Below are 27,882 nucleotides of genomic sequence, written 5' to 3' on the forward strand. Positions count from 1 at the left end.
CTAGAAAAAAATATATGGTTTCCCTACGCAATTATTTTCATTCCGAAAATTAACTTTGTTTTACTCTAAATAAGTTCTAATGATCATTTTTATTGAGTATTTAATAAATTAACTATTTCAGTTTAAGTGTAACTTACACTACCTACCTCAATCTTACTAATAGTTAACATGTTTTTAAAGTTATTTTGGTGACATACACCGTATTCATCTTTTAACAATAAATAATATTAAATCTCTTTCATTACTAGTATTTTTCATCATGTGAAATAATATATATATATATATATATATATAAACAAATTGATAGACCAAATTTTTTTATAAATATTTAAGAAATTAAATAAAAATACATGTTAAATTTAAGCTTTTTACTTTTTTATGTACCTGTCTTGTGACATGAATGAGACGAGAGATGAAAGAGTGGAGATTCGAATAGGGCTTACCCTTTAAAAGACATTGCTTTAGATGAGTATAAACATAGTTTCACAACACCACTTATACCCTTTCTATGTCTGCCATATTAAAAGTAACTCGGAATATTCAAGTCTTATATCAGAATATATTTTGGAATCATTTTAATTTTTTATCTCATCCTTTTATAAATTCTTTCATTTATTAAATAAAAATAAAAATTAAATTTGTTTTTTGTTTATCTACTATAATACGAAATTGGTTATCGTCCCTAATCCAAACTTTAAACTATTTAGGTGTTTGTAGTATGAAAATAATTAGAATAAGATCTTTTTATAGAATTGATTCAATTTGATATTTCACTTCATCAATTTATGAAGTAGTTATAGTTGACATCAACACTCTGCAATTAAAACAACAACTAATTTTGAAAAAAAAAAAATCTGTAAAACAAACTAACAAACATTTCAAAATAAATATGTTTCAATAATTTTCATATTATAAGTATCTGGATGATCTAAAGTTTGAACTAAGACTAAAACAAATTTAATGTGATAGTGCAGAAAAAGAAAACATATTTAACCATACAAATAATAATGACATGTGTTGTATTTTTTAAAATATTCAAAATACTTTTTATTTACTTAACATTTTTTTTAATCAGATTTACTTAACATTTACCATATAGAACATGATATTGTTTAAAGTATAAATTCAAATTAATTATGTTTACCATATAAAACACAATAGTATAATATTTTTAAATTAAAAAATAAAATAAAAATAAAATATATTAATTTATTAAGATGTGAAATATACGATTTTAGTGTTAAGGATGTTAATATATCAGCATCCTGTGGACCTTTTACAAAACCCTCATGCTTGCAAGTTGAAGAGACAACTACTATCTATATCTACATGTAATAGATATAACTAAATATAAGGTTGAATAAATATTTTCTTTAGGTTAAGTGACAAAAATCCATAACTTCATTTTCTTAAAATTTTGAATTGAAGATAACATTCTTTTGTGTTATTGACTGGGTGAAAATTTGCCCAACTATTCGCCAATCAAATAGGGATATAATTAATCCAAATCCAATTTATTCATATTCTACAATCAGTTATTGATATAATTAATCCAAATCCTATTCAGTCATCACCTAAATGCAGTGAGATACTAATCAATAAAAAGCATTTGCATGCTCTTAAAAAGTAAGACTAATAATGGCATGCCTATTAACAAGAAAATATTGGACATTAGTCATGAAAAGGTAGAAAGAACAGAGAGTACCAATCCTAAAAAGGAGTCATTGTCTAATGGTAAGTTCAGCCCTTAGATGAAGTAATCCCTTGATGAAGTATTGGCTATCCTCAGCTATGAATGTAGTCCATGGTATAGCAAACAGGTTCCTATGCCCCACAACCTTCCCTCCAGTGAAAGTATATATTCCTTTGCGTATGGTTATATACTCCTCAGTGAATTTTGATCTAGCAGCAAATTCACATTCAACACCAAGAGAATCTGACTCTTTTAACTTCACTGCTAAGAAAAGGCCAAAGCAATAGAATGGGTTGTGGTGGTCCACATCGCAGCCAACTGACAAGAAAAACAACTCCTTCCCTAGGTGGAATGCCTTAGAGTGAATTCTACCATTAGGAAAACATTGTGCACATTCTTCTTTCTTTAGGTCAAGGTATATCACACCCCCCGGACGAGGCAATGCAAATTCAACCAACTTCACACGTTGGCGGTGCATGTAAGCCCGCTCGACATACCGAGAGCAGGTGGTGCCGGCATCCTGGGCAGCGAGAGAGCGTTTTCGACATGGTGTCTCTGCCTTGAAGAAAAGAGCTTCAAGAACAACCTTTGATGCAAAGTCAGGATGGAAGTGGTTGCATTTCAAGACCATCTCCAGTTTTCGGCAGCTCATGTGTGGAAAACGTATGAGTCGACCAAGGCGTGCTCCAAGGACTTCTTGCCGGTCCTCAGTTTTGGGATAATGTATCCTAGCCCACTTGATCACAAACTCATAGACATCATCCTCGGAAGGTATCAGGAGGTCATCACTAGACAGCACTGCTTCAATGGCAGCTAAGGGCAAATTCAGTGCTTCATCTACAAACCTAGATCACTCGATGAAGAAGAACCTTACAAGTCCATGAGTTTGCAAAATAAAGTATGGGCCAAGAGAAAAAAAACTGCAATAAATAATGGTTGAAGAAAAAACAAAATCACCCAGATAAAGGAAACATGTCGAGTAAGAAACTTACTTTGTTATGTCTCTGTAGTGTGACGCAAGAAACAACTTTGCTGTCTCTATCAGTGCTTGAATTGCATCTGACTTCAAAATGCTCGAAGGAAAATCCAAATAAAGTAAGGCAGACTCACAAGTCATAGGCCTTAACCCCAACATCCTAGTGCAATAACTTATGCATGACACAACATCAAATTTATCAGCAGCCATCAGCACATTCAATACAGAAGCAGATGTCGTGCTTGATAAAGTATGACTATACATGAAATTAAGTAGGTCCATAACGGCAGCCTCTTCTGCTCCAATGATAGTTTAAAAAGAAAAGAATGCTTTAGCTGACATTTGTACATTAAAAAACTAGCATAAGCATTATAAAGTCTACAAAATAGAAAAGGGAGGAGAGGGTGGGCAACCAGAAGGACAAAGCGACAAAAACCGTCAGCTCATGTATATCCTGCAATTACCAGAATTGTGGATACGAAGAGTAACATTTTGTTGCTTAGACTCTCTCGTCACATTTGAAAACAACTACAGGAAGAATTATAGCAAGGAGTCATCTAAGTGTATGAGTACTTGGGAACAACCTCAAGAAGAACTAAAAAGCATATTGACATCAAAGGAAATTAAGTAGAAACGCAGCACTGGGCATAGTAAAGCAACGTACCTCATAAAAGAAGGGGCTTTTTGCTGCAAGAATTGGAGAACTTATATGTATGGTCCTAACTCTTAGAACTTTTGACCAACTCATGTCCAATAATGAATCATTTCCATGAGAAAATTCATCACCTACAAAAGTAATACTGTAAATCATAACTGTATCACAAGCTGACAGTTAAATTCATACATAAATATCAACAGAAAACATTTTTACAGCACAGATGCAGTTTGCTGGTGGAGATTATTCATCATGGTTATCACTGAAAACATCCATAAATTATCAGATCATAACCAATGAAGGTAGTCAGGAAGCACTTCCCAAACACAGAAAGAACTCACCAGTTGAACTTGTTTGGTATAGTTAGATTTAATTTGTTTGAACTAATAGTCACATAATGGTCAAAAGCACAAACTAACGAGTAAGTTCCAATCATTAAGCAGTATCCTTGTCATTAAATTTTCAATTCCTATATTCCCTGAACAAAATCCATTTCTAGTCTGTATTCCTATTACAAAACCGGATGATCAATTTCTTCTTAAAATTAAAAAATTTAGAGTCAGGATCATGGTAGCTAAAATTGGGATTCAACTAGTAAAATTCCATGATTTTAATCCCTTTGAATTCAACTATTCAAACAATAGATAAATCGAAGATGAGGTAAAAATGCTTCTTAAATCTTGATTTAAATCCAAAAATTGCATAAGAGGTAGGATTTTACAAAATCGCTTGTGATTCATTTGGACATTTGACATAACTCATTTTTTGCTGACCCACTTTCTAATTTTCCCTCACAACTCACCCCAAAACTGTACAAAGCATTCACTTCTTCGATTTGGTGAACCAACAAACCCTAATAGCCTATCTTCTTCTTCCTTCATTCTCCTTTGCAGTTTTTCCACTATTATCCAGTCATTCTTCTTAGACGTTGATATTCTTTTTCCATTCTTCCTCTATTCATACCTTTGTTTACAGGTTTGAGTTTTTTCACATTTTGGCTTTTGCGATCAATTGTCCGAATGCACCCTCTCTTCTTAGTTCTTACACTCATCTTGTTCAAAACCCGCAAAATAGATTAGCATCTCAATCCTCGGATTAGAGTATTACTATTTGCTTTGTGTTTAAGTTTTAAGCTTTGTAATGTGCTGTGAACTTGTGTTTCGGAATTTTCAATAAGTTATGATTTATGATTATGATGCATGCATGATATTTATGGGATATGAGATACCAATATGTATTTGTTTGGTAGTTTGTTGCTATTATTTAGATAATAAGTTCCTATTTTTAAGGGACTCTTCATGGAACTTTCCAACTTATAAATGGAGTATTTTATATGCCACAGTTGAAGAACAACTTACTTAGCATTGGGCAATTGCAAGAGAAGGAATTAACTATTTTATTTCGACTTGAAAGATGAAAGGTGTATCATCCAGAGAGAGGCTTAATCATAGAGGTGAACATGTCCTCAAATCGAATGTACATGTTCAGCACCCTCTGTATGCCTACAGAATCAGCATGCTTCAATGCTGTTACTAAAGACTCAGCGCATCTTTGGCATTGCAGATATGAGCATTTAGGCTTTAAAGGCCTGAAAACCTTCAACAGAGGAGATGGTGAATGGGTTACCACAACTTACGTCTCCATCAAAGTTATGCAAAGATTGTGTCATAGGAAAACAGCCATGAGAAGTTTTTCTAAAGAAAAGCACTTGGAGAGCAACACAAATTCTTCAAGTGCTGAGTTTGGAACTTTTTATAGGAAGGGTAGAGAAGATTAACTATTTGCTTATACAGATAAGTGACTATGCTGGAGATTCGGAAGATAGAAAGAGCACTTCAGGTATGTATTTTTACTAAATTCAGGTGCAATATCTTAGTCATAAAAAAAACGGTGGTTGTATGTTTGTCTTGCACTGAAGCAGAGAGTTCATTGCTGCAGCCCTCAAAAATAGTAAATGAAGTTTTCCCAAGTACGCTCTTCAACCATATAGATGTGAGGTTTCATTTCCTAAGAGAACTCACAAAGGCTGGTACAGTGGAACTGCTATATTGCTTTACACAAGAACAAATGGCTGACATTATGACTGAACCTCTCATGTTGAATGTCTTCTTAAAATTGCGTGATATGAACGAAGGTTTTTCTCTGAACTTCTCGATACTATTCTAGCTCATTTATAACAATATTATGGATTTTGTAAAAATCCTACAATTCAATTTAGAACTTTACAACTTGTGAGTTTTACCTCCTTTCTCCCCATCAAGGTAAAATCCCAATTTTAAATACCTAGGTCAAGATTCATATACTCAGAAGACAAATGCATGCAAATTTGTATATTTACTGAATTATATTCAGTACTTAAGGCACGAGACGAAACCAACAACACCAAATGATTTGTCAGGAAATAAATAGCGGGATCTTGAAGCATTAGGGAGGGACTTCATGACTATAACAATCCAAGGTATTGAATTTTTTAAAAAAGGAATGGAACCATATGTTAACACAAAAACCTGATGGTGATGCCTCAGTAATTGCCACAGCTTCCTCAGCATCTGATAAATTACAATTTACCTTTTCCTCGGTCTGTAAGAGGACATCACTACCTGTTAAATGGAACCATTTGAATTTTTCAGGGACTTAGCAAACCAAATTAACAAGTTATAACTTACGAAGCTCGACACTGTCCTAAAAACTCAAACATACCTGGTGCTCATAAATCTTTGTAAATTTATATAATTTATAATTATATTATATATTATATAGACCCTTATCTGCGTCCTACATTTTAGATATGTATCAGTCTTCGTAATATCCAGTGTCTGTACTAGATAGATTATAACCTGGTAAGGACTACGCATGCCAATGATCACGCCCGAATTTGAAAATTCAATAAACCAATGAATAACTTCTAGTGTTTGGGATACCACAGAAACAACAAATATGACAAAACATGTGGGAAATTTGAGTTTATTCTTAGACCTAGCAAATTTAATTTAAGAAGTAGTAGCAGAATTAAAGTGTCTGAGTGGAAGGTACCTTTCAGAAGACCGTGTCTGCTTCTCTTGCGACTGGGAGCTACGGTGGAGAGAGAACGGGATTGGGTGCGGCTGCAATGAGGGTCGGGTATAACCTCAATGTTGAGAATTCGGTCGGAGAAATTGATATTGTCGAATGCGAACGAGAAGTTACACTCCAAACCAACATCATCAGTGTCTCTGTCTCAGTCATTTTAAATCCTTTGAATAGAACCATACGTGCAGCAAGAACAAACAAATGAGGTTTTAGCATTTGCAGAGAAGTAACCAACAAACTAACCCAAACTCATTTCTCTTTTCGTCTTTATTTTGTTTATTTTCTGCGAAAACAAGGTTACATAGATATATACTGAGTTGTTTTGGTAACTGCAAAAATTGACTTGTACTGAGAATGATATATTTAAAAAATATTTTGTTTTTTTAATATTTAATAGTTATATAAATTTAATTTAATTATTTTTTTTATTATTATTATTAGTGAAAACAAAGATATTATTGCACTTGTATATCTATATTTATTTTTTTATCATTTATATATAATTATGTTTAATAATAAAAATTAAATAAAAGATGTCATTATTTTTATATTTATATTATTATTATAAATTTATAATTTATTCTAATAAATAAAAAAAAATATATATATATATATAAAAATCCAAATCCACCGTTATCAAACATAATAATTATAAATGGTAAATTTTCAAAGCATAACATATATTTCTATATATATGTTCTAAACAATAAAACAATAATTTGTTATGTCACATCTTATTTAATACTTTTTCTTTAATTATTATATATATATATATATATATATTATTACATGTGTATTTATATTTGTTTAATGAAATATAAATCTATTTGTATTTGTATATTTTAAATATTAAATATACAAAGAAATATATATTTTTAAAAAATATATTAAAAAATTCTTTAAAAAAAAATCTAATAAAATAAAAATTAATATTTTGAATGTCTTTATGCCAGTTATATAAAAAATAAATTTATTGTTATAGAATATTTTTATTAATTAAATTATAACAATAATCAAATTGTATATAACATATCATTCATAATTTTTTTAATTTTAAAAAATTATAAATTTTTATTATTATTTTTTTATCCTTATCAAGATTAAAGAAAAAGTAAAATGAGTTATTATGATTGTTTGTTAAGTATTATAATTTATTTTATTTTAATAAAAATCGAATTACAACTTCAAATAACAAGACTAACAGAAGAAAAAAAAGTTGGTTATATTTATTTATATAATTTTGTTTTCCAAGATACTTACATTGGTAAAACAGTTTTTAAAACAAGACAGTAATAATTATTTTTATATATAGATATAATATATTTATATTTATTAAAATAAATTATAAGTTTATACTCTTAATATAAATATGTAAATAATAATATTTTATTTGATTTAAATATTAGTTTATTCAAATTCTCGAAAAAATTTAAGAAAAAATTTAATTTAACCATTAATATTAATAAAATTAAGTTTTACATTTTAAATTTACTAATTTAAAAAAAAATTGATTACAATTATGAGATATTTATTTAGTTTTACTTAAATCTAAAAGAATTATAAAATTTATAAAATTAAATATTTATACTTTTATATAAAGAGATTTTCTCTTTAAACAACCAAATTAAATAAACCAAAACTGGTTTTGGGTATACAATTTTTTTGTCTATTTTATCTTTATTTTATTAAATAAATATTTGTATTTATTAAAAAGATAAAAATTATTATGTAACATATATTTTTTTCTTTTATATAATATCATTTTATATAATAATATAAATATATAATTTTTTTAATTGAGAAATAAGTACCTTTTAACTTTATATCCCAACCTATTAAATGTATGAACAATGTGTCTATGATTAACCGAAAACACTCAACTAAATTTAACATTCGCATTGTCTGATATAATCAACAAGTAGGTTTGGTTTGGACACAAAGAACAGAGAACCCAGAAACCCACATGAAAACAAGAGTTTGGTAATGAAGGAGTGAAGTTATCTTGCATTTGGCATTGAATTCAGCAGCATTTTGATACCTCCTCCCAAACCAGAAACAAAAAAAGCTGTTTCATTACATGAACCCTGAAATTAAAAGCGGTTATAACGTCCGTTTTCACAGTTCAAACTCCAAACATCAAGCTCCAACCAAAAGGTTACACTAGTTTCTTAAACACCGATTCATATTCTTTCTTCTCGGATCTGAAATTTGGATGATAATTTCGACAAAAAAGAAATGCGTAGCCGGGGATCGCAAAACCGGCTATCTGGTGACTCTTTTGAATCACGCTTTTCTGCTCTCGTGCTAGCTATGATTGCTACCATGGCTACCATTTACGTTGCCGCCAGGTTTGTTCGTTAATAAGTCATTGTAATCTTTATTGTAAATTTTCCTCCTTATTCATCATTTGTCTTCTCAATTTCGAGTGTGGATCGCGTTTCGAGTTTTTGATGTATTATGCGCAGGCTATTTCAGGAGGCGGAAAGTAGGGCTTGTTTAATTGAAGAGCTTGAAAAAAGAATTGGTCTGGTATGGTGTTAGTTTTCTTCATTGAAGTTTGTATAGTCTTGTCTACACTGTGTAGCACGTATTTTTTACACTGGAATGTTCTTTTGTAATGAAGTGTGGACTGTACAATGCCTTTTTTTGTGTGTGGATGGGATTGCTCGTGTTTCCTTTTTAAGGTTTATTTGTCATCTTGAGATATCAATGAGGCAGTGTAGTTCATCCGATTTCAGGGTCAATCTGCCGTTTCTATTGATGATACACTGAAAGTTACAGCCTGCAGGTAATTTTCTTATGTTGTAATCTTACCAGTGCCATTTTGGTAAATGAATTTGAATTTGGCTTCGAATACTCTTTACCTGAGACTGCTGTTACCTTATTTTTAGGGAACAAAGTAAGAAGTTGTCTGTCCTTGAGACCGAACTAGCTGCGGCTAGACAGGAAGGTTTTGTTCCAAAGCAGTTTCCAGGAAATAATAAGAAGCATCCTACAAAGAAAGTACTTTTAGTAGTTGGAGTGATGACAACCTTTGGCCGGAGAAAAAACCGAGATGCAATCCGTAAGGCTTGGATGCCAGCTGGTACCTTTTTCGTTGTTTTGATTTCCTTTTACATGATTACTGTATATTGGCATTCTCAGCTTTATTCGGTGGAATACTTTCTATATGTGCCAAATAAATTCAGTGCAAACTTCAATTTTTGTAGTTTGGTTTCTGCATTCTATGATCTTGAGCTACTACTGAATAATCATGAATATCAGGCGTGCTGTTATTGTTTTTAGTTTTTCTTCAGTTTTATCATTTCCAATTTTTTTACTGAATGGAATAAGAGTCTATGACCTTCAACTGGGCAGAATGAATTACTTATGAAGTCATAACTCAAAAGTTTGACAGCAGGTGTTGATCACTTCTCAGTTTCAAGCAGTATACTATTTTCTGAACGTTTTTTCTACCACTTCTGTGGTTTTATGCTTTATTTTGGTTTATAAATGTCAGCATATTTGGTTATATGTTCAGGCAGTCACATTAATAATTTGTTTTCTTGAAATTCTCTTCTAGAAATATGATTTCATTTTTTAATCTTTCAGATTATTTTAATGTAGTCTGTAAAAGCCTTGCCAAAACAAAACTCATTGATACCCTATTTGCAGGTATAGCTATGAGAGATCTGGTTGATAAGAAAGGCATCATTGTGCGATTTGTAATAGGAAGAAGGTACAATTTTGGTGGTTCAAATTCAATTTTGCAAATGATTGGCTTTTAACATTATTATGCAGTGAAAACGGTGGAGACAGTTTGGACAAAGAAATTGAAACAGAAAGCAGTCACACCAATGACTTCGTCATTCTTGTATGTTAACTTTTATGATGATAGTTTCATGCGAGCAATATTTGATGGAAAATACAGATATTATAACTTTCCCGGTGTGACTACATGGTTTGTGACTGAATGTGTACACTTGACTATGCATTTTGGATATACTTTGCATTGTAAAGGGCTTGGTATAAAACTATGGCTTCAAACTTCTTTTTTTTAAATCCAGATTTTTGGAGTGTAGTTAATAAGTCTTTGGCCAACTTTTGTTCTTACCCCTTGTTTGTGGCGATAGACTCTTTAGATGCTTGGCATGACGTTATATGTACATAATTTAATACACGTGACAAACAAATATGATAATGTCATGTATCTTTATTTACTTCGCAGGATAATCAAGTGGAAGCCCCTGAAGAAAAAGCAAAAAAGATAAAATCATTCTTCATTTATGCAGTAGGCAAATGGGATGCTGAATTTTATGCTAAGTTCAATGATGATGTCTATGTTAATCTTGGTATGTGGTCCTTCATTCTTTCAGGCAATGAAAAATATAATACATCATGCATCTCATACACACACATAAAAGGCTGTTTTTAATAATTAGAAGATATCAAATATAGTGTTCCCCATGTTGCAGTATAGCTCCAGAGTGACTGCAGAACTTGCCATTCATGAAAATCAAACAAGGGAAAATATTGGTACTGATAATTTGATGATGAGCAGAAACCCCACCCGTGTAGTTATATAAATTTCTTGAATTCCTAGATAGTTATGAAGATTCATAACTGATGGCATTGATTAAAGCCAATTGGATTTAGTATATTTAGCTGTTGTAGTAGGTTCTTTGCTGTGTCCTTATGTGAAATAATTTCTTCTGTAGATTCCCTTGGAGGAGTGCTAGCTTCTAACTCGGACAAGCCCCGTGTGTATATTGGTTGCATGAAATCAGGCAATGTTTTCTCTGAGCAGTGAGTATAATGCTTCATTGGGAAATAAGAACAGTTTATTATGGTATTAGAATTCCCTTTTCTAATTCTGTCTGAATCTTGTTTTATAGGACACATAAATGGTATGAGCCAGACTGGTGGAAATTTGGGGATGGGAAATCGTGAGTAATACAGACTTGAAGTGTTAGTTTTATTTCTTTTCTTTTCTTATGAGATATTGATTTTGATACAAAGCTAAAAGTTCTTTATAGGATATTACCGTGTTGGGAAGAAATTGCCAGTTCTTCTTAGTTCCAGTCTATATGATGCAATCACTTTTGTTTATCAGAAAAATTTAACCAATCTACTGATATCTTATCAAAAGATGTTTACAGTTTATGTGAATTCCTTGATGAGCTTATGCAGCAGTAGAAATTTGATCAATAATAATAAATAAACTGGATTTTTACAGTATGACAATTAAGCATTGACAATTTCCACTGAGAATGATGCATCTAAGTTGCAAACAACCCTCCAACATCATATGCCTCACAGTTGGATGAATGGAATTTTGGTTAAAGGTTTTTTTTCAAATATGATTGTGCGTATTTAAATTATAAGTAAAATAACCTAATGAATTGGCATAGTTGTTGAACACTCTGCGTTCACACTATGTGCCATGTTGCAAGGAAAATTCGATTTCCACCAACTGTTAAAACTCGTTGGAACAGTGACAATTAGAGTACTGCAAAAAGGATTAGTCTTTGGTCTAATGAGTCAGAAGAAACTCATGACAAGACAAAAGAAATACAAGTAAAATAATTATAATGATTACAGTTTTTGGGGGAAAAAGACTTTCCTCAGCTTTTATAAGAACAAATGGCATGAGAGAGTTCTTTGAAAAGCCTATCTAAGATCACCTATTAAAATATACTAATCATGGTATTAGATCCATAAATTGTTTTTCTCTCATCCTCTTCTTGGACTTTCTTTGTTGACATTCATATTCATGCTTGTATGATTCAGATACTTTAGACATGCTTCAGGCCAGGTCTATGTCATTTCAAAATCATTGGCTCAGTTTATTTCAATAAACAGGTAATTATTAGATTCAATTCTTTCATGATTGTTTCTAATTTTCACGTTGAAAGCTAAAGCAGCAAATAGTTTGTCCCAGATTTTTAAGTTTTTTTATGTGATTTAGTCTGGTAGGTATCCAAACATGAACTAAGAATGTTGTATCAATTTGGAGTGTTTACTTTGCAGTTTTATGCTCCGCACATATGTAGACGATGATGTAAGCATTGGGTCTTGGTTTATTGGGCTTGATGTACAGCACATTGATGAAACAAAACTTTGCTGCTCCTCCTGGTCCCCAGGTAAATTTCTTGTTACCCTCTGTCTTACGTATACACATCGTATGAATAATATTACACAAATTGACCTAGTTGTTTTAGGCTTTATCATAAGTAACGGGCTTTTAGGGTGGAAGCGGTAAAGTATTACAAACAGCGTATCTTTTTTTCTTTAAAAAAAGAGATTTGACATATATGCACACACAAAAGAGGTGGTGATGCATTTAACTATTATTTATTGTTTTCTTCTCATCTTTCAGGGGCAATTTGTGTAGCAGTATGACGGATTTCCACTGGCAATTAGAGTGATGAACCATCTATGGTAAACAGAACCTGTTACTTCCTCTATCATCATTTTTGTCTCGGGTGATTTCATTATGATAATTTCATCCAGTTGTTGATTCTTCAATTTGAATGGGGGCAGCTGTTGGTTCTAGTATGCCTGTGACTCGAGATACTTGCATGCTCCTCAGAATGGTCTAAGGCATTGACAAATTGGCATCATGTTTATCTATTTTGAGAAACTGTTCTTTCTTCATTTAATTGTGTAATATAAATAACTCTTGTCTATCCTGGTTAAAAGTTTTCGACTCATGGAAAAAATTAAAGTTTCATAGCAACTTAATTATAGGATTTAAAAAAAAAATTAGACTTGAGACATACATGTTGAATCTATGTGATGCATCCATACCTCTTGCCTAGTTCATTTATTTATTCTTTGAATAATAGGAACATATTATTTAAGACATTGGCATGTTCCTTTTATACCTTATTATTTACATGCAGTATTCCTTTTATATATTTATACTTAGACTTGCTTTGAGTGGAGATAGATTAAGTTGATTTACACTACATCAACCTAAACGATGTTACACTTCTCATTCATTGAATAATAATTATAAAAGAAATTATTAATTTTGTAATTAAATGTAGATGTAAAGGTACATCGATAGGACATTTATTAATTATGTCTAAATGTTATGAAATTTGAAGATTTTAATGAAGCTTAATGTCCTTATCATTCTATGACATGTAGTTATTTATGATAAGTCTGTTAATTTTTATAATTATTTTAAAAATTGTGTTTACAATGATTTCTCATTATTAATAGTATAAGTCTTTTACATTGACGAAACATACAATTTAAACTCAACTTAAATTTTAACAAATCATTGAAATTAAAAACTGATTCAAACTCTTGATTACTTGATAAACATGTTTCTTTAATGAGAAAAGTGTTCATACAGCTCGTTTTGTGCAACATTTTTTATAAAACATAAATGAAATGAATAACATCATGGAGAAGGAAAATGTTAATTGTAAAATGCGTATCAGAATAATATCGATTTTTGCCATGACGTAATTTAAAAAATATATATAATAAATATACTATGGATACATTTAGACAAAATATCTTTAGAATGACATTTAAAAAGAGAAAAAAAATTAACAAATGAGATTCTTATTAAATTAAAATTAACTTATAAACATGTTAAAAATTAAATTGACATCTTAAAAAAACATCAAAAAAATTTTTTAAAAATGAATTTATTTATAAACTAAAATTAACAATTAAAAATAAGAATTTATAGGTTTTATATGAGAATTTTGACAGATTACTTATATATAAGTTACTTCCAGCTTATAAAAAAACAATTTTCTTTTTTATTTTTCTAGGTATATTTGTCCAAACAGATTTTATACTAATATATTTCAATAACAATTACAATTTATAATAGTATTTTAGTATTACTCTAGAATGTTAGTATGATTAACTGATAAAAAAGTTACAGCAAATACTTCCTGCACCGAATAATACTTCTTGCACCGAATCAAATTTCAACATGTAGACTATTTTTATATTTTTATGTGAAATGACAAATATGTTCTTATTAAATAAAAGGGAATGCGGATAAATATACAACTGTATAACAATGTCTTGGGAAAACTAGGATTTCTCAATGATTAAAATTTGCTCAAATTAATAATTAACACTTCATCAAGAAGACATCTAAACAATGTAGCAATTATTGCCCTTTGTATGAATGACTTGTTCATGAACTACTAAATTCATAATTATTGCTTCTAAAGGTTCATGTTACCTTCTATTCTTCCCTGCCATTGTATCAATATCCATATGATACCAAGCTAGAGATGGACCTGATCTGCATTAAGAAAATAACAGCACAAGATTATGTTATGCAAAATATGAATGTAGAAAACATAGGACATTCACCAATGATTCTCAGACATCTTTTTCCAAAGGCAAAGCATATGCACTTATAGTCAGCCATTACCGAAATGGTAATGGATAAATCTTTTAAGTTCCAATAACAAACCCATCAGATAACTATAATTTTCCTGGATAATTGATCTGAACTTATTAAGAGAAACTATAATACAGCAGTAAAATTCCTAAACCCTTCAACAAAACTGTTTCAGAAAATTTCCATAAACATTCAATTTCAAATCATGCATCTTCTATAAAAACAATTGAGAAACCCGGATTGCAACTAAACTCAATCAATCAAATAGGAGATTACAATCCTCACAATCAACCAAACAGATATCAGAAGCAACCAAATACCTCAATAAGTCCCAAAAACTCAACCAATCCAAAGCTACTCAATGACGGAGAAAAATGGTTGGCAGAGACAGTGGCATAGAAATGCAATGATAGAGGATAGCAGAAATGGCGATGCATTCTTCAACCTGACAATGCATAAAGCGCCGCTCTCATGTCTCCAGGTTCACCAGATTCCATTTGTTGTGAGAAAGGATGCCAGTTGTAGATTTCAATCCGAAGTTGATACAGGAATTTTCCTCCAAATAATTAACACAACCTCCCATCAAGCTGGAAACATTGAAGCACTTGGAATCAGCTTCAAAGTCTCCAAACAAGCTCAAAGACCAGCAAGGTGGAAAGCAAAGAAGACAATCTACTGTAAGATCTGCCAATTGGCACTACTGTTCAAAAGTGCCAACCATTAGAACGCCAATAATTTCTGGCATTTTCAAGGGACCGGGCATGTTTGATCTTCAGAAACAGCTTGTAAGCCCTCTCTGTTTTCTCTGTAGCAAGCAGCCTGTTGCTCAGTTTACTATATACTAGCCTGCTTGGGCAGAACCCCTTGTGCAAAGCCTCCTCCATAACAAGAACAGCATTTTCCAGTTGTCCAACATTGCAAAGACCACTGATGATGTACTCATAAACTTCCAAATCTGAACTATACCCACACTCTTGCATCTCCTCCCATATGCTCAACAATGTTCCACATTTTCCAACCTCAGAAAGCCGCATAAGCAGTATCTTATAAGCTTCCATTGATATCATACACCCTAATTTTCTTGCCTTCTTGTATATCACCAAAGCAGCGTATGGTGGACCATAGCTACACAATCGTTTGATAAAGGTTGTTATGATCCCAATAGATGGCACAACACCTCGCCTCAACATTTCATCGAACATTTGAAGCGCATCAGCCACTTTCCGCACTCTGAGAAACCCAGTAATTATTCTAACAAACGTATCAAGATCAGGTTCACAGTTATCACTCAACATCTTCTTATAATACTTAATACACTCCTCAAAATCCCCAACAGACACAAAATTGAAAATCATTGCATTATAAGCAGCAGTATCTGGCTGGCAATTCTTCTCCCTCATACCACAGAAAACTTCAACAGCCTCGTCCATTCTACCTACCCTCCCCAAGCTCTCCATAAGAAATCCAAACGTCCTACAATCATGTCCAACCCCATCAACCTCCATTTCTCTCATGATCCTCTCAACCTCACCCACCTTACCAATCTTAGACCATCCCCCAGCAACAACGTTGTATGTTCCAACATCAAAACACACCTTTCCCTTCATCGAATTCAACACAGAATTGGCAGCACCAACATGAGACCGATGACACAGACACGACAAAAGCACGTTCAAAGCCTCGGTGTCACGCCGAACCCCAAGATCATCCAAGTTCCCGAAGATCTGAATTGCCCTAGACACATGACCAGCCCTAACAAAACTATCAATAACAATAGACAACAACAACAAATCCCCATTAATACCACATTTCCTCATGTCACATAACACACCCATCATAAACACAAAAAACTTTCTTCTTCCTAGTGCCTTAACAATCACATGGTAACTACCAACTTCATTGGGTATCCCTGGTAGTTTTACTGCCCAGTTGAAAAACGTGACCATGAATTCACCACTGAGGTTTCCATTGTTGAGTACTTTACCAAGAATGTTAACGTCGACGTCAGCACCAACGTTCGACAAAGCGGTTTCGATTGCGGCCTTGCCCTTTAGTTTCTGGAGGAAGACTCCGCGCAGTTTGTCTTCTGGAGGCAAAAACGCGTCCACAGATTTCGCGTCCAGGTGCGACGGTTTGAGGGGTTCTGAAACGGTGTTTTGGGATTTAGAAGTGGGAATGGGAAAAAGGTGGGAGATTTGGTCGTGAATGAGGCGTTCGTCGATGTGGGGATGGTGGTGGTGAGGAGAACATGGCGGCGCGTGGAGAGATGAGAGTGGAGAACAGGGCGTGGAGGCAAGAGGGTGGTGATGCGGTTTGGTGAAACGCGCGAGGAAGTGGAAAGATCGAAACGACATCGTTGACCCACATCAATGTTTGTTAGTGAACAGTTTAGTGTAGTGAATACTAATGAAAGTATCTATAGTACAATGTTTACATGATGAATTTAACTACCACTGTTAATTTTGATAACCTGACAACTTATATGTTATATCACCTTCCACTCATTTTTTTAATTTAATTTAGATTGATTTTGTGGTTTTCTTGTATAATTTCTTATTAATATATGTGTCTGATTTTATTCTTGACTTAAACTTCTATGTTGACAAATAGTTTTATTATCTATCTGATTATAATTAAATATTTATTCTTTTCAACCTTGTGTATAATATTAAATTATTTGTTAATATGTATTAAAAAAATTCTTATTATCAAATAAATTATAGTATAAATGTATAAGAAGGATTTATGATTTTATAACAAAGAAAAATAAAGCACGATTATCTTGTATTTACATATTGTGTCATATGCTTGAAATTCACATTGAAGAAACATTTACAAGACTCCAACAATCAAATGAATGAGAGCATATAATTATGAAGACTCTGATGATCAAGTGAGTGATAACATATAATTATGAAGATTCCAAGAATCAAGTGAGTGAGAGTATATAATTATGAAGACTCCGACGATCAAGTGAGTGAGCATATAAGTATGAATATATTGAGTAGTTGGAATGAAACCTCCCTTTATTTAGGGTCTTGAGACCTTTTTATAGTACTTGTAGATCCTTCATTTAGGAATTAACAATCATATATATATATATATATATATATATATATATCCACATTATTTTAGGGATGTTGGCAAAGTATATCTTTATTTATTTTCATATCAAATTTAGAATAAATATTTGTGCATAACTAATTCAATTATTTATTTCAGTTGTTTTAATATATTTCACTAGCCATTTGGGTCGACTTCAAAACAAATTATTGAGAGTCTATTATTGTTTTGGACTGAGTTAAGTATTTATTCTCTCGAACCAGAACAATATACCTGAGTGGTCAGATCCCGAACACCCGAACAATACAAATACTAATAAACTTCCTGCACACATATGTACATTTATATTTTTTTTAAGTTTTTTATTTTATTTTAATATTTTTGTATTTTTCTCCCAAAAACTAATTCATAAACATATGGTGGTATTCTTTTGTGACAAATTTATAGAGCACATCACATTTTTTTTACACTAACCTCTCTAGTATACTGGAGAAACAATAAATAATATAATTTAAATAATTAATTCCAGTTTAATTTGGATAGATAGCAAAATGTGAAATTACAAATTAAAATAAATTGCTCAAATTAAAAAAAAATTGTGAATTTTTATTCTTATTTTAAGGTAAGAAAAATAATAATAATTTTTAATTTACCAGAAGAGTGGCATAGTTGAGGTTTTGGTTCCAAGGTTCACGCAAATATATAAAGTGTGATCCCACTGATAATTTTGATAACATGACAAGTTATATGTTATATCATCTTTCACTAATTTTTTATTTAATTTATATTGATTTTTCGGTTTTATTGTATAATTTCTTATTAATATATATGTATCTCATTTTATTCTTGGTTTAACCTTTTAACCCTCTATATTGACAGATAGTTTTATTATCTATCTGATTATAATTAAATACTTATTCTTTTTAACATTATGTATAATATTAAATTATTTGTTTATATGTATTAAAAAAATCTTATTATCAAATAAATTATAGTAAAATATAAATGTATAATAAGGATTCATGATTTTACAACAAAGAAAAAATAAATTTGTACTTACATCATATGTTTGAAATTCACATTGAGGTAACTGCATCTGTTGATAAGACTTCGACGATCAATTGAGTGAGAAAATATATTATGAAGACTCCGACAATCAAGTGATTTGAAGTATATAATTATGAAGACTTCCATCAATTTAGGAACTAACAACTATAAAAATAGTATGTTAATATATATATCTCCTTTATTTTAGAAATGTTGATATAACATTATCTTTGTTTATTTTCATCGAATTTTTTAGAGTAAATATTTGTGCCTAACTAATTCAGTTATCTATTCAGTTATTTTAATATATTTTGCTAGCCATTTGGATTGAGTTCTTAATAAATCATTGGGTTTATTATTGTTTTAGACTGAGTTAAGTATTTACCCTCTTACACCAATCGGACTAGGACAACGCACCTCAGTGATCCAAACACGTCCTACCAGTACAAATACTAATAAACTTCCTGCACACATGTGTACATTTATATTTTTCTTTTAAAATTTATTTATTTATTTTATTATTTTTCTTCCAAAACTAATCATATAACTTTATATCATTCATAAACATACGGTGGTATTTTTTTGTGACAAATTTATAGAGCACATCACATTTTTTTTTTACACTAACCTCTCTAGTATACTGGAGTAACAACAAATAATATAATTGAAATAGTTAATTTCAATTTAATTTGGATAGATAGCAAAAATGTGAAATTACAAATTGAAATAAATTGCTCGAATTAAAAAAAATTGTGAATTTTTATTCTTATTTTAAGGTAAGAAAAATAATAATAATTTTTAATTTACCAGAAGGGTGGTAGCAGGTGAGAAACAAATCTAATAAATTCCAATTCTCTGTGTCTGGTCAAAAAAATCCTTAGAGTTCAGATCTTTTTTCAAGTTAGTTATTTTAGTTAGTTAGTTGAGGTTTTGGTTCCAAGGTTCACGCAAGTATACAAAGTGTGATCCCAATTCCATGACTCTTCACCCTTTTCAGTTTTCCTTCTTGGCTCACACACATAGATAAAGATTTTAGTTTCTTCAAGAATTTTGATATGAAGAATTCTGAGTCTACTTCTAAAGCAGGTGAAGGAGCACAGTCATCACCAGCAAAAAGTGAGAAGAAACCTCTTGATCCTGGAGTTGTTGAACTCATCAACGACAAGAATGGAATACCCCAACTCATTCTCAAAAATGGTGATGCTTCAGCAACCATTAGTTTGCTGGGAGCTCAGGTTCTTTCTTGGAAAACAAAAGCAACTGGAGAGCTACTCTTCGTAAGCAAGAAAGTACTTCCCCCATCATTCTCTTAATCATCTTTTTAATCATTGATCAATGCAATGTGTTAGTTATTCTTCTGTTTATGAATCTTTAATTGATTTTTTGAATTCTTCTGTTTATTAATTTTCCTTTTATTTCAATAGGCAATCTTTGATCCTCCCAGAGCTGTGAGGGGAGGGATTCCAATCTGTTTTCCACAGGTATAAATCATTTTTTAAAATTTTAATTATATTCCACAATGCTGCATTGCAAACAGATAATGGAAAAATTAGTGTAATTTTTGTGCAGTTCGGAAACAGAGGAGCACTGGAGCAGCATGGATTTGCCAGAAACAGGATCTGGACGATAGAGAAAGATCCTCCACACCTTTCTGGTAATTTCAGTGCAAAAGTTTACATTGATCTGTTGCTTAAACCATACAAAGAAGATAGCAAAACATGGCCACACAGGTACCAGAATGTATATTTATCATTTAATCATCTTCTATATACTTTTCTAACATAACTACAATTTTCCATTTCTTTATCATAACCACAGTTACATATATGTATTTAATTAATTATACGAACTCTTTTTTAATGTGATTGTGATTATTAATTATACTTTTACATGTTTATATGTCTTATGTTATATTTTTTAAATGTTTGTGAATCTTATATAGATTCTCCTTTCTTTTGATTTCAAGTTCTGAATATCACTTCCCTTTACACTATCTTTTTCAGCTTCGAGTTTCGCCTAAGGATTTCTTTGACAGCAGATGGTATTCTGAATTTGACATCACGAATCAGAAATGTTGGTAGCAAGAATTTCAGTTTCTGCATTGGCTATCGTACATATCTGTCCGTCTCAGATGTTAGGTGGGTATACTTTGTAAATATTTCTGAGTAAACATTGTGAAAAGGAAGAGTTTGACTAAGTAGTGAGTTGGTAGTTATGAGTAAACATAATTCATCTTTACTATTTAATTGTTGACAGTGAAGTGAGGATAGAAGGGTTGGAAACTGAGTACTACCTGGACAACCTATTGCAGAAGCAACAATTCACAGAACAGGGAGGTGCTTTGACATTTGAATCTGAGGTGAAACAGTTCTTATAATCTTTTTTTCAAGTTAGAGTTACTCTTTTTATACCCAATATTTAATCAGTTTGTAAATTTTATTGTCTCCATCTTATAGGTTGATAGGATCTATATCAATTCTAACAATATGGTAGCTGTTCTGGATCATCAAAAGAGGAGAACATTTGTGATAAGAAAAGATGGACTCCCTGATGTTGGTGAGTTTCTTTTAAAACCTGAAAAACAAGTAATATTGATGGCTTGTGTCATTTTCTTAGCCAAACTAACAATTCATATTACATTTTGTCATTGAACAGTTATTTGGAATCCTTGGGATAAAAAATCCAAGTCCATAGTAGATCTAGGGGATGAAGAGTACAAGCAAATGCTGTGTGTGGATGGTGCAGCAGTTGAAACACCAATCCCCTTGAAGCCTGGTGAAGAATGGAAAGGTCGTTTAGAATTGTCACTTCTTCAATCTTCTTGATCATCTGCTGCTGCTGTGAATTTTATGTGCAGACTGAAATCAATCAATAACAATAAGACTACCTGAACATTGTTTTTTAGCCAATGGTAGTTTGTGCAAATATTGTCACAGTAAAAGTCATAAGCACAGCATCTATGTAAATAAATAGAGAACACAAATCAAAATTTTTGATAAAGGTGAACTGAAACAGCTGAATTAGATGCATAATGTGAATTTTTGATGACTTGAGAATCCATTTGAATGAAAGTGACTTTGCAATGTCCATCTGCAGTTTCTATGAAGTTACACTGTCATCTTCCATATATTTACTTTAAAATATGATAATGCAAATACCATTCTTAACAAGTATTTGAACAAGTAAACTTTTCCACATTTTCTACTCCATCATTCATCTTATTGCTACCTCATTTGTTTATTTCATTTCAAATAAACTTTACAAACTATTTCATTTTATACTCACACAAGTGAGTGAATGCAAACTTTCCAAATGATTCACACAAATTAGTATAATTATTTAATATGTAAAAATGAGTATTAAATTTAATAACTAGGAAATATTAGTATAAATAAAAATGGTTTAGAAAAGGTAATTTATTTTTATAAGAGATATCAGTAAATGGATTTGGAACAGAAGAGTTAAAAACAGGTTTCATCTCCACCACAATTTTGCATTGGCAATGTGGATATCACTGTGAGGTTTGCATCGGATGCTACACCTTTTACCAATCACCAATCATCAATCTTTTAAGTTTTTTTCTTTCTCTCATTTTCGGTTCAGCCCCTTTTGGAAATGACAGTGCCTCTAAAATATCACTTTTGAGTAACAATAAGACAAAACAAAAAGTAAACCACATCTCTCAATAATACTGTCTCATACTTCCTTTTCATCCTAATAATATTACTATTTTCCTTGAAAACGGTGTTTTGATAATATTTAGAGTTGTATAAATTTTTTAATATAATGGGTTAAATTTGAAGGGGAAGTAAAAAGTGAATTTGAGAAAAAGGAGAGTAGAAATAAATATTGTTTTGATTAAAGAAATGAGAATAAAAAGTGAAGGAAAATCAAGAAAAAAATTTATGAATGATTGATAAATTGTTTTAATTGATGGAATAGTAAGATTATAATTTTAATTTTGTAGTTTAAATTAATTTAAAGTAAAATATTATTATTTATTTAAAGATAAAATTTGCATGTGATACATAAAAAAATGTTGAAAATAAATTTTGATAAAATTAAAATATAAATAATTATAAAAGATTTAAGCGAAATTATAAATTTTATAATTTATGTCCCTAAGCACTTCTATAAACCATTTTGGAGTTTAATAAAGATAAGTATTTTACTCACAGCGAAATATACATTATCATTGTCAAAATTGTTAATATTGATACACAACTTATATTTACTTTTTAGTGTTATAGTATTTACATTTAAATACCATTTTAAATAATAAATAAACCATATTAAAGGAATTATATTTATATGTTATACACTTTACAAACATATACAATGTTTTTTATAGTATCAATTAATCATAAATAAAATAAACTGTTTATTTAAAGTTGTTGTTTTTTTATAATAATTATTTAAAATTTCATAACAACACATTTGAGTGGATAAAAGAAATTTAGATTAATTAATACTATATCATAATTAAACTCCTAAATAAATAAATAAAAATTGTGTCCTGATATTATAAAACAATTTTACAGTGTCCTTTAATTATTAACAATCAGATATTATGTAAAATTTGATCCACTTGTCTAAAAAATTATAATATACTTTTTACAGTATTATTTGATATCAATCACAATATTTTAATATGATTCAACCATAATATTAATATATATATATATATATATATATATATATAAAAAGTGGAAAATTATAAAATTTTATTTTTGAAACTTTTATCAAATAGATACATTTATCGCATTAACAATGCATCATACCAAGAATCTCATAATCGGTTTTTAAGTCTCTCACATACTAAGAACTTTATGGGATATATAACTGATTTTTATTTAAGATGCTTGGTTTAAGTATCTCAAAGTATCTAACAAAATGTTATTATAAGTCTAAGAAACACATTTTGACTATGGATCAACCAAATGACTACACATGAATACATAAAAAGGTTTTGTTTAAGACTTACTTGTTGATGATTTATGCATGCAATAAACCAAGCACATGATATTTGACATACATACAACACTTCACCAATACATTCCTTCACCAAAACACCTACACTATAACAATCATATAGGTCAACCTTCAACTACCTCCTAGCCATGTAAACATAGCCAAACAAAACTACAAACTTAAAAAAAATGTGAGACATAATAGATTATATGAAAAACATTATCAGTTATATTTTAAAATAAAGCAAATAATTGATTATGTACTTCATTTTAAAGCATAAACAAGTATCCCCTTTTAACAATTTATCTTCATCCTTCAAATCTCCAATGTCATTTGTTTGAGGCATAATAACTTACATTTACATATTCAACGAACTCCAACGACCATCATTTTATAAAAACATTTTTACTACTATTGACAACAAATTCTTCCAAACAAAACTTCACCAACTTTATTTCACATTAATAATAACAAACTTTTTTAAGAAAGAATGTAAATATGAACATTTACAAGATTTATTCACGAGTATTTACTAAATTTTCAAAAACTCAGATAAATAATTTTCTATCACATTTAAAAATCTATGCATGACCACTCTGAAAATCTTTATCATTCACTTTGTAAAAATGAAGAATACTTTGATTACCTTACTTTTCCTCTATTTCTTAGCACTTGAACTAGACACTTCATATACTCTTTACTCCCACATCCACACACACTTCCTCGCTAATCAATTGATAGAAACACATGTCTTTCCCTAAAATTCATCCGTGTAAAGAGAATTTACCCATAAACAAAAAGAGCATTACAAAATAATAATAATAATAATAATACTGGCCCTTTTACCCTTTCGGTGATTCACAATGAAAAAAAAATTACAGTTGAATACGACCACCTCATTTGACTTAACGCAACACAACCTGGCAGTATCTGCAGGCACATTTTTCGATGCAAGTTTCTGAGTGTCCGCTTCTGATTTCGTTCTTTTCCCTCTCTATTTTTGTATGACATTTGGAGGTAAGTTGTTGGTATCTTTGTTTGACAGAAGCATAGCAGTGGTGGTTGGTCTGAGCGTTTGCACCAGAATTTCACCACCTTGTTCTCTGCCGCAAGATGCAACGCATTTTCTGTTTGGTCTCTTTGCTTTCTTTGGTTTCTCTCATCCTCTCCCGACCCAATGCAGAACCCACAGAGGACAAGCAAGCACTTCTTCATCTGGTCGAAAAGTTGGCTCCTTTACGACCCCTCAATTGGAACCAAACCTCTTCTCCTTGCACCTCTTGGACCGGTGTAACCTGCAACTCCGACCACTCACGAGTCATAGCCATTCACTTGCCGGGCTTCGGCTTTCACGGAACCATTCCTCCCAACACGTTAAGCCGCGTCACGTGCTTGCAAACACTCAGTCTCAGATCTAACTCCATAACTGGTCCTCTCCCTTCTGATTTCTCCAACCTCTCTAACCTTTCCTTTCTCTACCTTCAGTTCAACAATTTCTCTGGTTCCTTACCCGATTTCTCTGCCTTCAGGAACCTCTCTGTTCTCGACCTCTCCAATAACTGTTTCACTGGCACCATTCCTCTCTCCCTCTCCCATTTGACCCACCTAACTGCCATCAACCTTGCCAATAACTCGCTTTCTGGCCAAATCCCTCTCTCTCTCCACAGGTTTCCCAACTGGGCTTTCGTGGGAAACAATGTCTCTCTCCAAACAATTTCACATTCCAAATCTGCGAAACACGGTGAAACGGCGCTGTTTTGGGTTGTTGTTGCTGCTGCTCCTGTTGCTCTTGCAGCGTTCGTTGCTTTTATCCTAGTGTGCTGGTCCAGAAAGAAGAAAGGGGATTCCTTTGCTCGGAAGTTGCAGAAGGGAGATATGTCTCCGGAAAAAGTAGTTTCGAGGGACCTTGATGCGAATAATAAAATATTTTTCTTTGAGGGGTGTAGCTATGCGTTTGACTTGGAGGATTTGTTGAGGGCCTCTGCTGAGGTACTGGGGAAGGGGACGTTTGGTGCTGCATATAAGGCTGCGTTAGAGGATGCTACCACTGTTGTTGTGAAGAGGTTGAAGGAAGTGGGTGTTGGAAAGAGGGACTTTGAGCAGCACATGGAGGTTGTGGGGAATCTGAAACATGAGAATGTGGTTCAGCTAAAGGGGTACTACTATTCCAAAGACGAGAAGCTCATGGTCTATGATTACTACACTCAAGGGAGTCTCTCTGCTTTGTTGCATGGTTTGTACCTTAATTTTGCTTTCCTACATTTTCAAGTTAATGTCCATGCTCACTTGTGTAGAATCTTCCGCTTTTTGGGTGCTTAGATGTTGTTTTTGTATCTTAGGTTTTGACTCAAAAGAAAGGCTCCCTGCATATTTGGTATGTTAAGTAAGTTAAAATTTGGTCTCTGGATAAGCTTTGATTGTACTCGTGTTCTAAAGCCAAACAGATCTTGGCTTTCACTTTCACTGGAGAAACTATTATATGGTCCTGCCCAACTTCCACTTCCACACTGTTGTTAATTATTCCTTATTATAAATTGAAAATCTTACAGTTGGTGTTGTATGTTTAAGTCAAGTGTTTATATATGAACACTTTTTATTTGAAACGCTTGCCTTGTTATCAGACAAAGTTGACAGTATATCACACTAACAAAACTAATCTGTTCTGAAAATTTTATGTCGTTACATGCGGCAAAACTAAACTGTTGAAACCTTTGCTGTGACTGATAAATAATGCTTTCTGAGTTTTTCAGGTAAGAGAGGAGAGGATAGGGTGCCTTTAGATTGGGAGACTCGAATGAAAATTGCTTTGGGTGCTGCACGAGGCCTCACTCGCATCCATTGCGAGAATGGGGTGAAGCTTGTGCATGGCAATATCAGATCCTCAAATATCTTTGTGAATACTAAACAGTATGGTTGTGTGTCTGATCTTGGCCTAGCAACAATTATGAGTTCAGTTCCCATACCCATCTCACGAGCCGCTGGTTACAGAGCACCTGAAGTTACAGACACGAGGAAAGCAACACAACCTGCTGATGTTTACAGCTTTGGTGTGGTCTTGCTAGAGCTTCTCACTGGAAAATCCCCTGTGTACACAACTGGGGGCGATGAGATTGTGCACTTGGTGAGATGGGTTCATTCGGTTGTGAGAGAAGAGTGGACAGCAGAAGTGTTTGACTTGGAGTTGATCAGGTATCCCAACATAGAGGAAGAGATGGTGGAAATGTTGCAGATAGCCATGTCATGCGTGGTGAGGGATCCTGATCAGAGGCCTAAGATGTCGGAAGTTGTAAAAATGATAGAAAATGTGAGGCAGATTGATACAGTAGTGAATCAGCAAGCATCATCTGAGAACCAAGCCAAATCTGCAACACAAACCCCTTTAACCACTCTGCGTGATATTTGACAACTTTCTTCTATCACTACACCAAAAAAGAAATCAATGATCTGCCTCTATTTGATTTCAGTGTATCTGAAAATGTTTTGTTCCAAATTCTGAACAAGAGCATGCACGGTTCTTTTCACTACTTTTCTCTGGTAATTCTTGTTCAGCACATTTGCTACTATCAGGAATAAGCCAAACTAATTTAACTAATTTCTATATGATTGTGTTTTTAATGCGTTGGGGGAAGGAAGCACCAGATGATAGTGCAATCCGGTGGTTGCTTATCTTTCTAGCTGTTAACTCATGAAACATTTCATTTGTTTTCTTGTGCTTGTGTTTTAGCTTTGTGCCTGGAAACTGCTTTTGTTTGTTTGATTCACTGTGTCATCTTCGTCAATCGGATCTGTGATTTTCCATTTTAACATTGTGTCACTTGATGAACCTTTTTCCATTTCTCTAGACTTCGGAATTGTGCGAATGCAGTGTTATATATGGTTGAGGTTCAAACACGTCTCTTAAATGTGTTTCAGACATAGTCTTATGACATGTGTATTGGTAAAATGTTTAATTCTAAAAGAATTTGTTGAATTTCTAATAATTCTAACACAGTTCTAACACACTTTTAAAAAAAAATTCATTATTTATATTATTTTTCTAAAAT

General features: G+C 32.0%; 5 protein-coding genes across 11 annotated transcripts; 3 read left to right on the forward strand and 2 right to left on the reverse strand.

The window, feature by feature from the left end:
- Positions 1 to 1,627: 1,627 nt before the first annotated feature.
- On the reverse strand, positions 1,628 to 6,726 carry LOC137811462 (BTB/POZ domain-containing protein POB1-like). Of its 3 annotated transcripts, XM_068613229.1 has the most exons (6): positions 6,358 to 6,726; positions 5,832 to 5,924; positions 3,334 to 3,455; positions 3,134 to 3,197; positions 2,686 to 2,965; positions 1,628 to 2,538 (listed from the first exon to the last, which is right to left on the reverse strand). In XM_068613229.1, exons 3-6 carry the CDS (start codon positions 3,415 to 3,417, stop codon positions 1,722 to 1,724), a joined length of 1,245 nt encoding a protein of 414 aa, XP_068469330.1. In that variant the 5' UTR covers positions 3,418 to 3,455; positions 5,832 to 5,924; positions 6,358 to 6,726; the 3' UTR covers positions 1,628 to 1,721. The 3 variants fall into 3 exon arrangements, with proteins under 3 accessions (XP_068469330.1, XP_068469331.1, XP_068469332.1); XM_068613230.1 differs by lacking the exon at positions 3,134 to 3,197 and having other exon boundaries at positions 6,358 to 6,566; XM_068613231.1 differs by lacking the exons at positions 5,832 to 5,924; positions 6,358 to 6,726 and having other exon boundaries at positions 3,083 to 3,197; positions 3,334 to 3,418.
- Positions 6,727 to 8,257: 1,531 nt separating this feature from the next.
- On the forward strand, positions 8,258 to 13,296 carry LOC137811464 (hydroxyproline O-galactosyltransferase HPGT1-like). Of its 5 annotated transcripts, none has more exons than XM_068613233.1 (13): positions 8,258 to 8,741; positions 8,859 to 8,922; positions 9,132 to 9,181; positions 9,285 to 9,478; positions 10,048 to 10,111; positions 10,174 to 10,246; positions 10,601 to 10,724; positions 11,091 to 11,178; positions 11,268 to 11,318; positions 12,163 to 12,234; positions 12,403 to 12,515; positions 12,752 to 12,813; positions 12,886 to 13,296. In XM_068613233.1, exons 1-12 carry the CDS (start codon positions 8,629 to 8,631, stop codon positions 12,772 to 12,774), a joined length of 1,029 nt encoding a protein of 342 aa, XP_068469334.1. In that variant the 5' UTR covers positions 8,258 to 8,628; the 3' UTR covers positions 12,775 to 12,813; positions 12,886 to 13,296. The 5 variants fall into 5 exon arrangements, 4 of the variants coding, with proteins under 4 accessions (XP_068469334.1, XP_068469335.1, XP_068469333.1 ...); XM_068613234.1 differs by having other exon boundaries at positions 12,916 to 13,153; XM_068613232.1 differs by having other exon boundaries at positions 12,752 to 13,296.
- Positions 13,297 to 14,398: 1,102 nt separating this feature from the next.
- On the reverse strand, positions 14,399 to 17,208 carry LOC137811465 (putative pentatricopeptide repeat-containing protein At5g43820). Its single transcript, XM_068613237.1, has 2 exons — positions 15,079 to 17,208; positions 14,399 to 14,656 (listed from the first exon to the last, which is right to left on the reverse strand). The coding sequence occupies exon 1, from the start codon at positions 17,110 to 17,112 to the stop codon at positions 15,463 to 15,465; it is 1,650 nt and encodes a 549-aa protein (XP_068469338.1). The 5' UTR covers positions 17,113 to 17,208; the 3' UTR covers positions 14,399 to 14,656; positions 15,079 to 15,462.
- A 2,638-nt stretch (positions 17,209 to 19,846) lies between these two features.
- Positions 19,847 to 21,912, forward strand: LOC137809698 (putative glucose-6-phosphate 1-epimerase). Its single transcript, XM_068610793.1, has 7 exons — positions 19,847 to 20,157; positions 20,293 to 20,349; positions 20,438 to 20,598; positions 20,872 to 21,006; positions 21,125 to 21,227; positions 21,325 to 21,424; positions 21,524 to 21,912. The coding sequence occupies exons 1-7, from the start codon at positions 19,924 to 19,926 to the stop codon at positions 21,691 to 21,693; spliced, it is 960 nt and encodes a 319-aa protein (XP_068466894.1). The 5' UTR covers positions 19,847 to 19,923; the 3' UTR covers positions 21,694 to 21,912.
- A 2,791-nt stretch (positions 21,913 to 24,703) lies between these two features.
- LOC137811466 (probable inactive receptor kinase At4g23740) lies at positions 24,704 to 27,547 on the forward strand. The gene is made up of 2 exons (XM_068613238.1): positions 24,704 to 26,072; positions 26,590 to 27,547. The coding sequence occupies exons 1-2, from the start codon at positions 24,953 to 24,955 to the stop codon at positions 27,240 to 27,242; spliced, it is 1,773 nt and encodes a 590-aa protein (XP_068469339.1). The 5' UTR covers positions 24,704 to 24,952; the 3' UTR covers positions 27,243 to 27,547.
- Positions 27,548 to 27,882: the final 335 nt, after the last annotated feature.

This window comes from Phaseolus vulgaris, chromosome 2 (assembly GCF_000499845.2).
Source record: "Phaseolus vulgaris cultivar G19833 chromosome 2, P. vulgaris v2.0, whole genome shotgun sequence".
In the NCBI taxonomy this organism is placed as follows: Eukaryota; Viridiplantae; Streptophyta; class Magnoliopsida; order Fabales; family Fabaceae; genus Phaseolus; species Phaseolus vulgaris.